The sequence below is a fragment of the Diceros bicornis genome, chromosome 13 (genome assembly GCF_020826845.1).
Source record: "Diceros bicornis minor isolate mBicDic1 chromosome 13, mDicBic1.mat.cur, whole genome shotgun sequence".
In the NCBI taxonomy this organism is placed as follows: domain Eukaryota; kingdom Metazoa; phylum Chordata; class Mammalia; order Perissodactyla; family Rhinocerotidae; genus Diceros; species Diceros bicornis.
Window position 1 is genome coordinate 30,850,530 of NC_080752.1, and position 15,095 is coordinate 30,865,624.

General features: G+C 56.1%; 1 protein-coding gene across 1 annotated transcript; it reads left to right on the top strand.

Moving 5' to 3' along the window:
• Positions 1-11,283, top strand: DRAXIN (dorsal inhibitory axon guidance protein). Its single transcript, XM_058552014.1, has 6 exons — positions 1-458; positions 3,072-3,262; positions 4,536-4,647; positions 5,052-5,141; positions 6,700-6,789; positions 10,518-11,283. Exons 1-6 carry the CDS (start codon positions 8-10, stop codon positions 10,628-10,630), a joined length of 1,047 nt encoding a protein of 348 aa, XP_058407997.1. The 5' UTR covers positions 1-7; the 3' UTR covers positions 10,631-11,283.
• Positions 11,284-15,095: the final 3,812 nt, after the last annotated feature.

A 15,095-nucleotide genomic window follows, 5' to 3' on the forward strand; every position in this document is an offset into this window, starting at 1 on the left:
GGAGCCCATGGCTGGGCCCACCACCCACATTGCCTCCATGCTGTTCCTCACCCTCCTGCTGCTCCTGGAGCTGAGCCTGGCAGGCTCCCTGGGACCTGGAGCCCCTGCTCAGAACCTCCCTGAGAATCACATCGACCTCCAGGGCCCAGCACTGTGGACACCTCAGGCCAGCCACCACCGCCGGCGTGGCCTGGGAAAGAAGGAGCGGGGCCCAGGCATGCCTGGCCTGGCCCAGGATGGGTCTGTGGTCACCGCCACCAGGCAGGCCTCCAGGCTGCCTGGGGCGGGGGCGCTGCTGCCTGGGCAGAATCCTGCAGGCCTGCTGCAGGGCAAGGATCTGCTCCTGGGGCTGGCGCTGCCCGACCCTGAGAAGGAGAACCGGTCTCCGAGGTCTGAGAGGGCGAAGAAACGCGGCAGGGAGCACAAGAGACGCAGGGAGAGGTTGAAACTGCACAGAGGTAGCTGGGGGTCTGTGAGGGAGTGGGCTCCTGCAATGGAAGGGGGAGGGGGGCGGGGAGAGAGCTCAGACCAAATGGCCAAGGGGACTTCAGGGGCAGGACAGGGAGGCGGGGAGGGAGGTGTCAATGCTGTGAGATCCCTGGGAGGACATCCAAGGCCCCAAGGGGGCAGGCAGGGGATGCCCAGAGGAGGGGAAGGCTCTCACTAAGGTCAGAGGGGTCTGGTAAGAGGAAGAGGCTGGGAGAGGCCTGGGGGTGGAACACGGGAGGAGGAGAGGGATATGTGGCAACAGAAGCCCAGTCTTATCAGTAGATGATCTTCCTGAGTCAGGAAGTTCTACCTTGTATCTGACCTAAATCCATCTGTAAGTCCTGAGTGGAGATGGAACAGGTCAGTGCCCCCTAAGCACATCACTTAATGAACTCGGAAGCACAGAGCAGGGCCTAAGAGCTTAGACTCTGAAGTCAGATCTGCCCACGTTCAGTGGCCACACACCACTTCCTAGCTGTGTGGCCCTGGGTGAGTCACCTTTCTGTGCCTCAGTTTCTCCCTCTACAAAATGAGGATAATGGCCCATCTACCCTCAGTAGATTCAGACACGACCTGATGTGTAGAGTGCCGGGAACAGTGCCCGGCAAGTGTCAGGGGCAGGGAGCAGTCGTTACTGGTTGATTCTCGCTCTCTCTGGAGGCTGCATCAGTGTCCTCCGACCTGGACACAGGTGGCCCAAGGAGAGGCGTCGTCTCCTTATCCCGCCTTCCTTTGCCCTGCTTGTTTCATGGGGTGCCCCCTCCCCCTGCAGCCCTGGGAGCGTAGCCGCCCAATGGCCCAGCCACCCCCTCCCTTTGCCCGTTCAGTCTCTGAACAAACGTGTCCCAGCAGCGCCACCCAGATGGCTCCTCCCGTCCCCCTGGCACTGAGCCCACACAGCCAACCTCAGCTTCCAAGTCTCTTCACGCGACAACACTGCCCCTAGGGGCAGGCGGAGCGCCACAAACAGGGATGGGGCTGGGGCTCTGCGGGGGACATGGTGGAACTTCAGGCCCCCCTCTCCTGCAAACAGCTGGGGCTTGCTTCCCTACCAGGCCTACTGAGACCCCCCAATGGGCAGAACACAGTCAGGGGACCCCCACTTAGACTCAGCCTCCCAGCCCTGGAGGTCGTGTGTCGGGTTGGGGAGGGATCTGGCATCCTTGAGGACACAGAGGCACACATGGGCATGGACTCATCCCGGCTCAGCTCCAGCCCCCAACTGCAGTGGACCAACTGGACTCTCCTAAGAGAGTGGGCAAGGGGAGGAGGGGACAGCAGAGGTCTGGAGGCCCAGCCCAGCCCTGCTGACCAGCTGTGAGGCCTCAGGCTGCTGGGGCCTCAGATTCCTCATCTGCAACGTGAATGGAGCGGATTCAGTGGTCCCTAAGTCCCCTGTCTATGCCCTGGGGTTCATTTCTGGAGGGTGGGGTGACCCCAACTGACCCCACCGACCTTAAAGTCAGATCTTGCCTGAGAAAAGAGGCAAGGATGAGCCGGGCCCTCCAGATGCTCTCAAAGCCCCTTTGTTCCTGCCCCCCCGACCAACCTGCACACTCTCCCCCTCCCCCTGCCTCATGCCCACGTGTCTTGGAATTGGCACTGGTGGTTAAAAGCATTGGCTTTGCGGGGCTGGTGGTGGCGCAAATGGTTAAGTGCGCGCGCTCCGCTGCGGCAGCCCAGGGTTCGCCGGTTCGCACCGATGCAGTGCTTGGCAAGCCATGCTGTGGCGGCGTCCCATATAAAGTAGAGGAACGTGAGCATGGATGTTAGCACAGGGCCAGTCTTCCTCAGCAAAAAAAAAAAAAAAAAAAGAGGAGGATTGGCAGATGTTAGCACAGGGCTGATCGCCTCACAAAAATAAAAATAAAAATAAAAAGCATTGGCTTTACACTCAGAAGGACCTGGATTTGAATTCATTCTGTGCTACTCACCAGCTGTGTGCCCTCAGGCAAGTCACATAACCTCTCTGTGCTTTAGTTTCCTCCCCTGTAGATGAGGCTGCGGGAGCACCCACCTCCCGGAGCTCCTGCAATGTTAGGTGAAATAATGCTTGTACAGCAGGACCCAGCGCACAGCAGGTGCTCAGCACACGGGGTGATGATCACCACCACATAGGAAGCACTCACTAGTGTGTGACAAGCTTCAGCTCTCACCTTCCAGCCTTCTCAAAGGCCTCTCTGCACTGCAGTGCCTCTCAGCCTCATCACATTGCTCCCCTACTCAAACTTCACCTCCTCCAGGAAACATTCCATGGTTAAGCCTACTAGTTCCCATTTGTTGCACTTATACTCCTGGCTACACCCAGCCAACCCAGATCTGGACTTGCTGGAATGTTGGTTTAGAGGGAGAATCCTTGGGCCGTCTCCCCAACAACACTGCAAGTTCATCCAAGATGTTCTCCCCTAGTCCCCCGTTTTCACCTCCCCAGGAGGGTGGGCAGCGGGATGTTGGCTGAGCCAATGGATTGTCACATGGTCCCTGCTGCCGCCTTCTTTGCAGCAAGAAATGTGGGTTCTGCTGTGGGCTGATAGTGGGGGGCGAGCAGATAAAGCGCCTGTGTTTCCCACTCTGTGTCTCAGGCCGAGGCTTGGTCCGAGGTCCCAGCTCCCTGATGAAGAAGGCAGAGCCCTCTGAAGACCAGGCACTGGACGCTGCAGTGGAGGAATCCTCCACCAGCCTGGCCCCCACCATACTCTACCTAACCACCTTCGAGGCAGCACCTGCCACGGAAGAGTCCCTGATCCTGCCTGTCACATCCCTGTGGCCCGAGGTAAGGGGCCCTGGGATGGCCTCAGAGCTGGAAGGGCCATCTTGAGAGCACCTCGTGCAAACCCCTCTTAGTACATTTAGGGAGACCGAGGCACGAGGCGGGAGGGAGTAGGTGGAGGCCACTGGGGCTAGATGGAAGCCAGGTCTCCCATGCAGTGGGCACTCTGTCCTGAATTGCTGCCACTGTCCCACCAGTGGTCCTGGGAGCTCACTCTAGGGACAGCCAAGGATGCAAACGTCAGCTCAGCACACCGTCTCTGCACCGAGAAGAGCAAGGCCCATGGGGAAGAATTTTATACATACTGAAAAGTACAGAGAATAATAATTTTTAAAATCATGTCCCTACGACCCAGCATTAACAAACATTAGTTAACACTTTGACCCATCTGCTTCAGATCTTAAGAAAGACCTGTGGAGGGAGAGCGAGCAAGGAAATGTGGCAGATACGCTAACCACTGGTGATTCCAGACAAGGGGTGCAGAGCAGTGAATTGCAGCATTCTTGCAATTAACAAGAGGGCATCATCGCACCTCTTCTGTGGTTTTAAAATTTTTTTCAAAATAAAATCATTTAAGGTGGTCAATAAAATATATACGTAGAAGAAATAAAACTTTTTTTTAGTAGTAGATCTTATTCTCTTTTTGGGTCTTGCACCCCCTTGACACTCTATTAAAAGCTGTAGACCATCTCCGAGGACTACGTGGCTATCCACGCCATCACAGGCCCCCTGAAGCCCATTCGTTGAGAACCCAGCCCTAGAAGGTGCCATTATTGCCCACGTCCTCCTGTGCACAGATCCAGCCCTGAGACCGCTGGCCAGGGCTGCGAGGGGAACTGAGCCGTGGCCGTGGCCTCAACGGTGCCACGTGGGGCAGAGCCGATAACTGCTGTGGGGGAGGGAAGGGCAGGGGAGAGAGCAGTAGGCTTCATCCCACTCTCTCTCTCTGTGGCTGTAGAAACCCAGAGCAGGCACCATTGCCTTCCCAGCCCCTCCTCGGAGGGCCTGATGCATTACTCACCTGCCTGTGTCTGCTGCCTGTGGGCACCACCCCGCTAGAGTGGTGGCTACACAGTAAGGAAACTGCCCGAGTGGCTACTGGAGCTGGGGCCTTGGGCGGCCATCTCAACGTCCCCAGGCTGGGATTCCAGGCTGCCCAGCAGAGGATGAGCTGGCCTCTTGGGAGCCCCTCCTTTGCCCTCTGGTCCTGGAGCCCCACTTTCCTGCTTCCACCTGTTGGGAGCTCCAGGTTCCCTCCTCTCCACGCCTTCTGCAGGCTCAGCCCAGGCCTGACGGGGAGGTGATGCCCACGCTGGACATGGCCTTGTTCGACTGGACCGATTATGAAGACTTAAAACCGGAGGTCTGGCCCTCCACAAAGAAGAAAGGTACCTCCACCCACCCCCCCCAGACCCCCTGCCCGGGATCCCTCCCCCACCATCTGTTGTTGGGGGTCCCAGCGAGCCCAGCCTGACCTACGGAGTCTAGAGTTGGGGGGGCATGGAGTCTAGACTGCAACTGATGCCCTAAATGGAAAATGCTGTTGATGCTTATCCCATGCCAAACACTTTCCATGTATCAACCCATTTTACCCAGAAAAAAATATCCGTTAGGGCTGTACTAGTGTTGATCCATTTTAGAGAAGACAAGACTGAGGCAGAGAGAGGTATAGAGTCTTGTCCGAGCCACACTGCGGCAGTGGCGGTAGGAGCACTCGGACACCGAGTCCCTGTGCTTAGTCTCTCAGCTCGGCTGGGCCTCAGCTTCTGATGGCAGATCTCCTTGTCCCCAGAGAAACACCGGGGGAAACTCTCCAGCGATGGTAACGAAACATCACCAGCTGAAGGGGAGCCGTGCGACCATCACCAGGACTGCCTGCCAGGTACCGAACCTGCGTCGTGTTCTGGCACTAGGCTGGACGCTGGTGGGGACCAGTGTGGGACGGGGTGACATTCCCAGGCACACGAGCAGGGCCTGCGGGTCCATGATCCTTTAGGGATGATGAATAATAACAACCCCAGCCACCACCCTACTGAGTGTTGCTGTCATACCTTATGTAATCCTCACAGCAACCCAGACAAAGAGACCCTGTCATCTCCAGTTTTCAGGCAAGGAAATTGAGCCTCAGAGAGGCTACGTGTTTTGGCTGAGGTCACACAGCCAGGAAGTGGCTCAGACCTGAGTCCGTGTGGTTCTTAACCACTGCCCCACACTACCTTGAGTCAGGATGACCCCTCTCTCGACTACTTCCTCCTAACATCTGGTCCGGCTCAACCCTGTCCTTGTCCCATCACAACACTACTGGGCTTCTGGGGATACTTTCGATGACGTCTTCACCTGTTCAGCAGCCGCGCCCATCAAGACAGTCTGAAAATAAGGGGACCGATGTTTTGACTGATGTCCTCAACTGCTGGCTCCTGTTGGGTCAGTGGGGGCCTCCGGGAAGCAGACACTGAGGTGGAGGTAGAAGGACAGGAGGTTTGTGGGGTGGGGGGCATAAGGCCTATGAGCAGTGAAAGTGGGGGGAGGCGGGAATGGACAGGGCAGCCTGTGACGCGGTCTCGGCCAGCCCAGTGGGGAGCTCCAGAGCAGAGTGCCTGTTGGAAGAGGCCCCCGTTGGGCGGAAACGGCCAGGCCCTGGTATCCCTGCCATGCCAGTCGCTGGCTGGGCTGCTCGGGAACAGCGTGACATCGGTCCAGGTGGCTCCTGAAGGTGTTAACACCTGGAGGCCATCAGCTAACTGCCCTCCTGGCCGATGGACAGCAAGTGCCTTCCAGAGGGAGGTCCACGTGGCACACCTCCGTGGCACCTTCCTTGTTTATTCAATGGCCAGAATATTCTGCAAAGCAGCAACGAAACTGGCAATTTGGCGTTGTGTAAGCTGCACCATCAGCTCCCTGATGGGCTGTTTCCTTTCCACGCCGTTGTTTTGACCCTGAGTGGAAAGAAAAGGCTGGAGTTTGGGCCAACTGGACAGTTGCTTTGAGAGCTGGCTCCGTGGTGGGTGAGGCCGTGCCTCAGGCCTGCCCCGGGCGATCCCTCTGCTTCCCCGGGGCTGCAGTTTCTCCATCTGTCAAGAGGACATTGGCGTCAATGATCCCTGAGGCCCCTCCCGGCTCCAAGCTGATGCCACACCTGGCAGCCCCCAGCTGTTCCACCCACTATCCCTGGGAGGTGATCCCACACAGCCTTCGCTCCTCCCACGATCAATCAATTGCCCATCTGGGGCAGCTGGGGTCTCTGCCACCCGGCTCGGGGGCCTCGGCCCTGACATATATTGGTGGTTCCGGCTGGGAGCCTTGCGCACCAGATGGCCCACCCTGCCAGGGCACGGCCCTGCCACGGAAATGATGGATCTCCTGTCCGGTGGGACCGTGTGCAGGGCGGCGGGGAGGGTCCGCTCAGCTTGGCTGACCACATGTGCTTGCTGTGCCGGCAGGGACCTGCTGCGACCTGCGGGAGCATCTCTGCACGCCCCACAACCGAGGCCTCAACAACAAATGCTTCGACGACTGCATGTGCGTGGAAGGTGAGCCCGCCTCCCGGAGGAGGGCACTCCCTGTGCTCCCAGAACCACGAGACCTCCCTTTCTCCTAGACGCTGGTTCTGCACTGAGTGGGGGACAAGATTTCCCAGCAGAGGGTGGGCCGAGGGGTCTGCGGCAAAGGAGGGGGTGGGAGAATCCCTTGGGAGCTGAATACGTGAGCAGGAACAGCTTTGCGCGGTGCCTTCCCAACCTGTGACTTCATTCAGTCCTGCTTCCTGGCATGCTTTCTCAGATCTGCTTTTCTCCTCTCTTGAAATACAAGCTGGCACGATCTCCTATGATCTGGAGGCGGGAGAAGGGAGGAGGAAGGAGGGTGTCTCTTTAAATAAGATGGAATCTGAGAAGGCTGCTGCTTTCACCCCCAAATTCTATTCCAGGGAAGGCTTTCCAAGCGAGATAACAAGGCGTGGGGGTGGGTTTCCCAGCGCCGTCCCAGGGAAGGATGCCCTTGGCCAGGTACCTCTTTAACTCCTCCAAGCTACCACTGGAGCAGCCCTGCCCAGGTGTACACAGGTGTGCCGGGCTCTGCGCTAAGCACTTGACTCACATTATCTCCTGTAATCCTCCCAACCACCCCAGGAAGGGAGCTGTTATGATCCCCATTTTACACACGAGCAAACTGAGGCACAGAGAGCTTAAGTGACTTGCCCAAACTCACACAGCTAGGAAATAGGGGAATATCTTTAATTTTGTATTCTGAAAAAGTTCAAACATATACTAAAGCAGTCAGAATAGAGGTCAGAATAATGAGCCCCCATTGCCCGTCACCCGGCTTCAATAATTACCAACTCAGTCCATCTGTGTCATCTCTCCCCAGCCCGGTTCCCCATTCCCGTACAATTTTGATGCCACTCCTGGGAGTTTACGGATATTTCATCTGTGAATATTTCAGTATATAGATCTAAAGATAAGTACTCTTTTAAAAACAAAATACCAAAAATGAACAATAATGACTCAATATCATTCAATGTCCAATCAGTGTCCACATCTCCCAAGTGGGGGAATTTGGTCTCAGTCCCTCTATTAACCGTCTTGAGATAAAGGCCCTATTTTCACTCACATTAACCTCAAAATTATCTGCTATGAAAGCAATAAACCTACTTAGGTCCAGTTATGCATTCCTCAAGTCAGGAAGAACTATTTACTGAGTCCCTGCTATGTGTCGGTACCGATCTGGATGCTCAAGACTCAGAGACAAAGAGAACCGGCAAGTTCTGCACCCGTGGGTTCCATTCAGTGAGACGAGCAGACGATGAGCAGATAAATAGATAAGACGTCATTGGAAAGTAATGAGGGCTGTAGAGAAAATAACCCAGGGTGGTCGGATCAGGAGTCGGGGAGTCGTTTTAGAAGGGTTGGACAGGAGTGGACTGAGGAACCAGCCACCTGAAGACCCGGGTTGGGGGAGGGAGAGAGTCCCAGGCAAGAGGCGGAGCGGAGGCCAGGAGCTGGGGCAGCACCAGGCTGGCGCACTTGAGCGGGCCTGGCCCACAGTGGCCATGGGGGAAGGAGGCACAGGGGGAGGCGGGAGAAGGTGGTGGGGAAGATCACACAGGACCTTGTCGGCCTTGTCTCATTTGTGACTGGAAGCAGGGGGGTGACATGGTCTTTCAAAGCTCACTCTGGCTGCAGGATGGTGGGGGCAGGAGTGGAGACAGAGAGGACCACCCGGGAGGTGAGAGGGATGGAGGCAGGCAGGGGTGGCGGTGGGGGGTGCGGGGAAGCTGCCTTTGTTACCTTGTGCAGGTGGGGGCCCCATTTCACAGACGAGGAGACTGAGGCAGAGCAGGCAGGAGGGAACTCCAGTCCAGGGAGCCCAGAACAGCACTGGGGCTGAACCTCAGTCCTTGGCGTCCAGGTCCAGCCCGCCCAGGTGACGGGACGTGGCCCCACTGAGCTGCACACGCCTGGTCAGTGCCCGGCTGGACACCTCGTGGGCGGCCCCTCTGCCCAGGAATTCCTCCTCCCTTCCTCCCCACGTGCTCCTTTCCTCTGATCCCTCTCATACTGTTGGTCCCACCGAAACTCTTGCTTCCTCCCTGGAGACTCAGGCTCCAAAACAATGAAGAGAGGAAGTGACAGCTCAGCAGCTCATTAAAGATGGTCCAGGAGGAGGCTGTCACCAAGATGCCACACCAGAGGGATCCAGGGATGCCAGGAACCCTCATAAGGCCCAGGGGTCCTGAAGACTTCTGAGAAATCCCAAGATGTCCCAGGGCTGAAGTCCAGCAGTCAAGGCCAGCCTGGGTTCTGGAGGGTTCCAGAAGGGCTCCTGCTCATGAATCCCCTCACCCCTCCCGAGTGTGAATGGAGTGGCCACAGGTCTGAATGACGTGTGACCCAGGTGTAAATTCTAGGGTGCTGAGCACAGACATCACAACCACCCCTTTGTTCTCTTGACAGTGACACAAGTGGATCTTAAAGTAGCGATGTCCTCCCTCTGTGGTCACTCCTAGCCTGAAATGTAGGGATTGCTCAGGTCACACTGACACCACTTTCCCCCACCATCAGGAGGATGTGGCCTTAAATGAAAAACACACCTACCCATGTACCTCCTGGGATGCCTATGGCCATGAGAGAGAGAGCCACAGCCAGGAAACTCTCCCACTGAGGGGCCAGGAGGGCCACACCTACTTTAATGAGGGTGGTCATGGAGGTTCTCTTAGAGACCTGAGGGCCATGAAGGAGCCAGCTATGCAAAGAGCTTGGGGAAGGGATTTCTGGCTGAGAGAACAGCGAGTGCAAAGGCCCTGAGGCAGGAAATGGCTAGGTATAAGAGGGAAAGCAAGAAGACTGAGTGTGGCTGGAACTAGAGACTGAGGAGGAGAGTAGGAGGTAAAGAGAGAAACAGGAGGCGGGTCCAGGTCCCAGACAGTATTGTAAGCCACATTAGGAAGTATAGATTTCCTTTTGAGTACAGTGGGGAGCCATGGAGGTTTTGTAGGGGAGGGCAGAATCTGCACCCCTTTTTAAAAAAATTTCAATAGACTATTTTTTAGAGCAGTTTTACGTTTACAGAAAAACTGCACAGAAAAGAGAGTTCTCATATACCCTCTCTCCCCCTGCATTATCTTAGAATTCTCTTGCATTAGTGTGGTAATTCTTTACAGCTGATGAACCAATAGTGCTACATTATTCACTAAAGTCCATAATTTACTTGGGCTCACTCTTGGTGTTGTACATGGGGTCTTTTTTGTGGGTTTTTTTGCTTGTTTTCTGGGGGGTTTTTTGCTGAGGAAGATTCCCCCTGAGCTAACATCTCTTGCCCATCTTCCTCTTTTTGCTTGAGGAAGATTTGACCTGAGTTAATATCTGTGCCAATCTTCCTCTATTTTGTACGTCAGTCACTGCCACAGCATGGCCAAGGATGAGTGCTGTAGGTCTGAGCCCTGGATCCGACCCCTGGCCCAAAGTTAACCACTGGGCCACGGGGCCGGCCCGTGTTGGAGTTTTGATAAACGCGTAATGACACGCATCCGCCATTACAGCATCACACAGAATAGTTTCAGGGCCCTAAACATCCCCTGTCCTCCATCTGGTCGTGTCTCCTGTCCCCTCTGATGAGGGTGGGCTGGCTGTAGGGCAGGATAAAGAAGGGGGTGGTGGGGAGAGGGGGCAGGGGGTCCCGGAGGGTGCGGGGTGGAGGTGGAGGAGGAAGGGAAGGGGACTGGCCGGTCGCACCCCTGACCCCCTTGCCTCCCCTCCCTCAGGGCTGCGCTGCTACGCCAAATTCCACCGGAACCGCAGGGTCACACGGAGGAAGGGGCGCTGCGTGGAGCCCGAGGCGGCCGACGGCGACCAGGGATCCTTCATCAACGTCTAGCGGCCCCGCGCGAGGCGCCTCCCACCGGCCCGGGGACGGAGCGCGGAGGTTTGCAGAAGCCGGGCAATCTGTTCATAACTAGCGGCGGGAGGTCAAAGGGGGACCAGATGACTGAGGCTGCAGGTCGGGCCCAGAACGCGCAGCCCCGGCAGGGCAGCCCAGGAGCCCAGCAGCGGCGCAGCTGCGCCCACCACCCGGCCCCGGGGACGCACGGGCTGCGCCTGCCGGGGTCCCCGTTCTCCGCCATGGCAATGTCGAGAGTGCCCTCTACTGTCCGCCCGCACCACTGCAACAGCTTCCGGTTAAAAAACGAAGAGGTTGGTAAGCGGAAAAGACATGGAAACTGCTTGAGAGGTAGGGACCCAAGGGCAGGGGATGAATACTGAGCACCTGCTACGCACCAGGCCCTGGGCTAGGCGCGTGGCACACGTTGTCTCATTTGGTGATCACCTGATCTTGTAGAGCAGGCATTATCACCATTTTATAGGCGAGGAAACTGAGGCAGGGTTGGTTATATGACTTGCCCAGGGTCCCAGATCGATGCTCTTCAAACCTTAACCGGTGTAAGAATCCCCGGGGGATCTGGTTAAAATGCAGACTCCACCTCAGGCGATGCTGCGTTTCTAACAAGCTCCGGGGCCTGCTGCTGCTGCTGCTCCGGGGACCCCCGAGAGCACCCAGGCCCCGGGGTGAGTGGTGGAGCCGGGTTCCGCACCTGGGCCAAGCCCCACGTTCTTGCTCCTCCTCCACAGCCGAGGACTAATCCAGGTTCTCCTCTGCTCTGGGCGGGAGTGACATGTCCCCAGGTAGTTCCTGTCACTGTGGGGAAGCTGCAGTCCCTGACTGTCCTCCTCCTTCCCTGGACAAAGGTGGACCATCTTTAACAACAAAACAAACCGTGCCTGAAGCACCCGCCTGCTTGTAAGGCACGATCTGGGCGGATGGGCTCCTCCCCTAGGGGAGTTGGTGTTCCGAGATACCTCGTGTTTGGGGGAAACGATGATGCTGATCCTTCTGTTTGTGTGGCCCTGCTCGACCAGCCATGGGACACGCCCCTTGGAGGGGCCCTGATAGCTCCCCCCGGGACTCTTTCACTTTTGTAGCTCCTGCCCTGTGAGAATCGAAGGCAAGCATGAACTCAAAAAATACACACATTGCTGTGTGCACCCACTTTGCATACGTCTCAGTGGTCCCCAGGCCTCCCAGAGCCCATCCGGGACCCCCATCCCCCAGTTCTGCAGCAGAGCCCACTGCTGGGGCACCTCTGAGGTCAAGGTGCCATCTGAAACTAACTGCCCCCCACAGGCCAGACTGTGATGCCCACCCAGAACGTCCCTCCCAGCACATCTGGCTCTGGGGACCACCTCAGGAGAGCTGCTTACATCCCCACCTGCCATTTCACTCCTGGCCAACCCTCTGGTCCAGGGCAAAGCAGGCTGCACATGACAGAAGCCTTCCCCATCCAATTCCCCGCTGGCCTGGACACCTGGAGGAGGGGCCGTGCCCTCAGGGTGCCAGGGCTGCTGACTCCATTGGGAACATCAGTGGGAGTCAGGGGTCTGGCACCAAGGGAACAGAAGGATCTAGGAGAAACCAAACATGCTCAGTCTTTTCTCCCTATTCCAGTTAAATGGGCAAGGGAACCTTGGGGGATGGGTCAGGGGAACTGAAAGAGATCAAAGCCGGCTGTTTGGAAATCAAATCCGCCAACAGTTTTGTCTGAGACCAGACAACCCCCCTGCTGTGTGTACCTCTCATGGGGTGGCTGACCTGAGACTGTGACAGAATCCTAAGGGGGTGGCTGCAGGCAGAGAACCAGCATTACTTATGTCGAGGGCAGTGGTTAGGATGGCCCTGGGACATCAGCGATGGAAGACACAGAAGGTAGGGCAAAGTGAAAGTCCCCTCAGAACTGTCACTGCCTCCCAGGGGAGTCCCGTGGTTGGAAATTCAGGGCCTGTCTCTGCCCCAGCTCCATCTGTTTTGCATTTGCAAAGGGGGGTGGTTGGGTGGAATCCTCTTAATTCCAGAGTTAGGTATCCCAAAGCGCCCTCAGTGTTTAACAAACCTCTCTGCCAGGAAGTTCTTCCTTAGGTCTATCTTAAATTTCTCTTGCTCGTACAGAAGCCAAATTCCTCTAATCCAGGGTTCTGCAAAATTTTACCATAAAGGACCAGAAAAATAATTTAGGCTGTGTTCCAGTAAAACCATTCATGGACACTGAGATGTGAATTTTATATAATCTTCACATGTCACAAACTATTATCCTTCTTTGGATTTTCTAAAACGCATTTAAAAATGTAAAAACCTCTCTTAACCTCTCTACACAAAACAGGCAGTGAGGTGGATCTGGCCCCGGGCCAGAGTTTGCAGACCCCTGCTCTAGTCCATTGGTCTCGACCTTGGCTGCACATAAGAATTGTCTGGGGCTCCGACGTGCAGCCAGGCCTGAGACCTCCGCTCTCGTGCCGCCTGCTATGGGAGGGCAGCAGGTGACAAGCGGCCTGCTCCACCTCTCACCGCCTTGGTGACCTTGGAAAAGTTAATTAAGGTCTCTGTGCCTTGATTTCTTCATCTGTAAAATGGGGATAATAAGTCTCCCCTCATAGGAGTGTTGTGAGAAGTAGACGCAAAATCCTTCTAACGTGCTTAGAACAGTGCCCGGCACATAGGAGCCCCCGGCGTGAGCTGACTTATCTTCTAGGATAATTTTGGTAGGTGGTCTGTTCTTTGACAATGATCCATCACATGCTCAAAGATCATTGTGAAGTCACCATTCAGGCTCCTTCCCCAAAGCGTGTCCCCTGGAACACTGGGACCATGAGATGCTCTATTAGAAAAGAGGGGACAGGGTTCTGTGGTCAAAGAGGTTTGGAAAACTGCTCTGGACTCAGCACGAGGCAGCCTGTGCAGATTCTGGGCACTGAGGCAGAGCGGGAGGTGTGAGTGGCTTTGCAATAACAGGTTCACGACTTTCTAAAAATGCCCCCCCGGGGAGAGCTGAGCAGGCGCCAAGTGGAAATCAATAGCTGCTGGGACGGTCGCCTGTGCCCTCCTGTGTTCCCCTTGCAGGAGTCTCACGGTCATTCCCCAGAGATACCCGCGGTTCCCACGGGGCTGCCTTTCTGGGATTTGTCTGGTGATGCCAAGAGTGGCTCCGGAGCCTCCTGGGAAGGGGCCGAGGGTCAGGTGACGTGAGGACCAAGCCTCACGGGAAAGTGACAGCTTCACTTGTCCCTTGAGGGGTGACTGAGACACACATCAAATCCTAAAGTCACAGCCCCTTCCACCGCCGAGGTGCTACAGGTGGATCCTTACTTCAAGCCATGTTCCATACACCCAACAAAATCTGATGTCGAGATGGTGGGCACACAGCTCCCTGGAATGGGATTCGCTGTGCAGCTGGAGAGACAGTGAACATACATGTAACCTGCAAGGAACATGTTTATAACACAACAGAACAGCAAGGAAAGACGGGCGCTGGGAGAGACAGTGGGAGGGGCCAGAAAAGCAAACCATGCAGCCTCCCCCTTGGGGGTTTCCTGGGGCTGAAGGGGCGCCATCACCTCTACAATGACCTTCCCCCTCATGGGAGACAGTGAGGAGTGTGTGTGCGTGCTGTGCAGGGGGGGTGGCAGGAATTGCTGGTTTACAGAACCAGGGGCTTACCTTGCAGGGAGTGTATTTTCTGAACCTAAATCAGGATGGATGCTCTGATAGAGGATCAGCGGCCTCCTCTGGGTTCAAGAGGCTTTCTAGACCCCTCTTGCTTGTGGTGTGGTCCTGGACCGGCAGCGTGGCATCACCTGGGAGCTTGTTAGAAATGCGGATCCTGGACCCCACTCCTGACCTGCTGAATCAGAAGCTCTGGCGGTGAGGCCCAGCCATGTGGGTTCTAACAAGTTCCAGATTTAACAATTCTAGCTTCATGCACAATCAAGTTTGAGAGACACAGGTCTAGGATACAGAGGGGGAAACAGAAATATTGAACGTTCAGGGACATTTGGATGATTCAGGGACATCTGCATTCAGGTGTGAGTTGGCAGATCTGAGATCCAGTTTGCCCAGTTAAACCAGCAACGGCGACCTCGCAAGCTCCGCAGCCCTGCCCCGTGGCTGGAACTGGTCTTTATTTTTAGAGGAAATCAAGTGGAGCACCTGGGCCTAGGCCCTCAGTCACTGGGTTCTCTGACTCAGGAACTTCCCTGGAGGCTGAGGTTCCTCTTAAAGTGTGGGGGCAGGAGTGGGGGGGGGAGGGGCTACGCCCTGTAGTCTGGTGATGGCGGCTTGCACGTGCTCTCTTGAGCTGTCAATAAAGAGATGATGGTTACGAAGCTGACTTGTCGTCTCTCTCTGCCCCTCCAGGTGACGGTCGTCTGTGCGGGCAGTGGGCATTGTCAGGGCATGTGGAGGGGACTCTAATCTTGGCATGTCCCCTGCTGCTTCTCATTCATTCACTCCACAC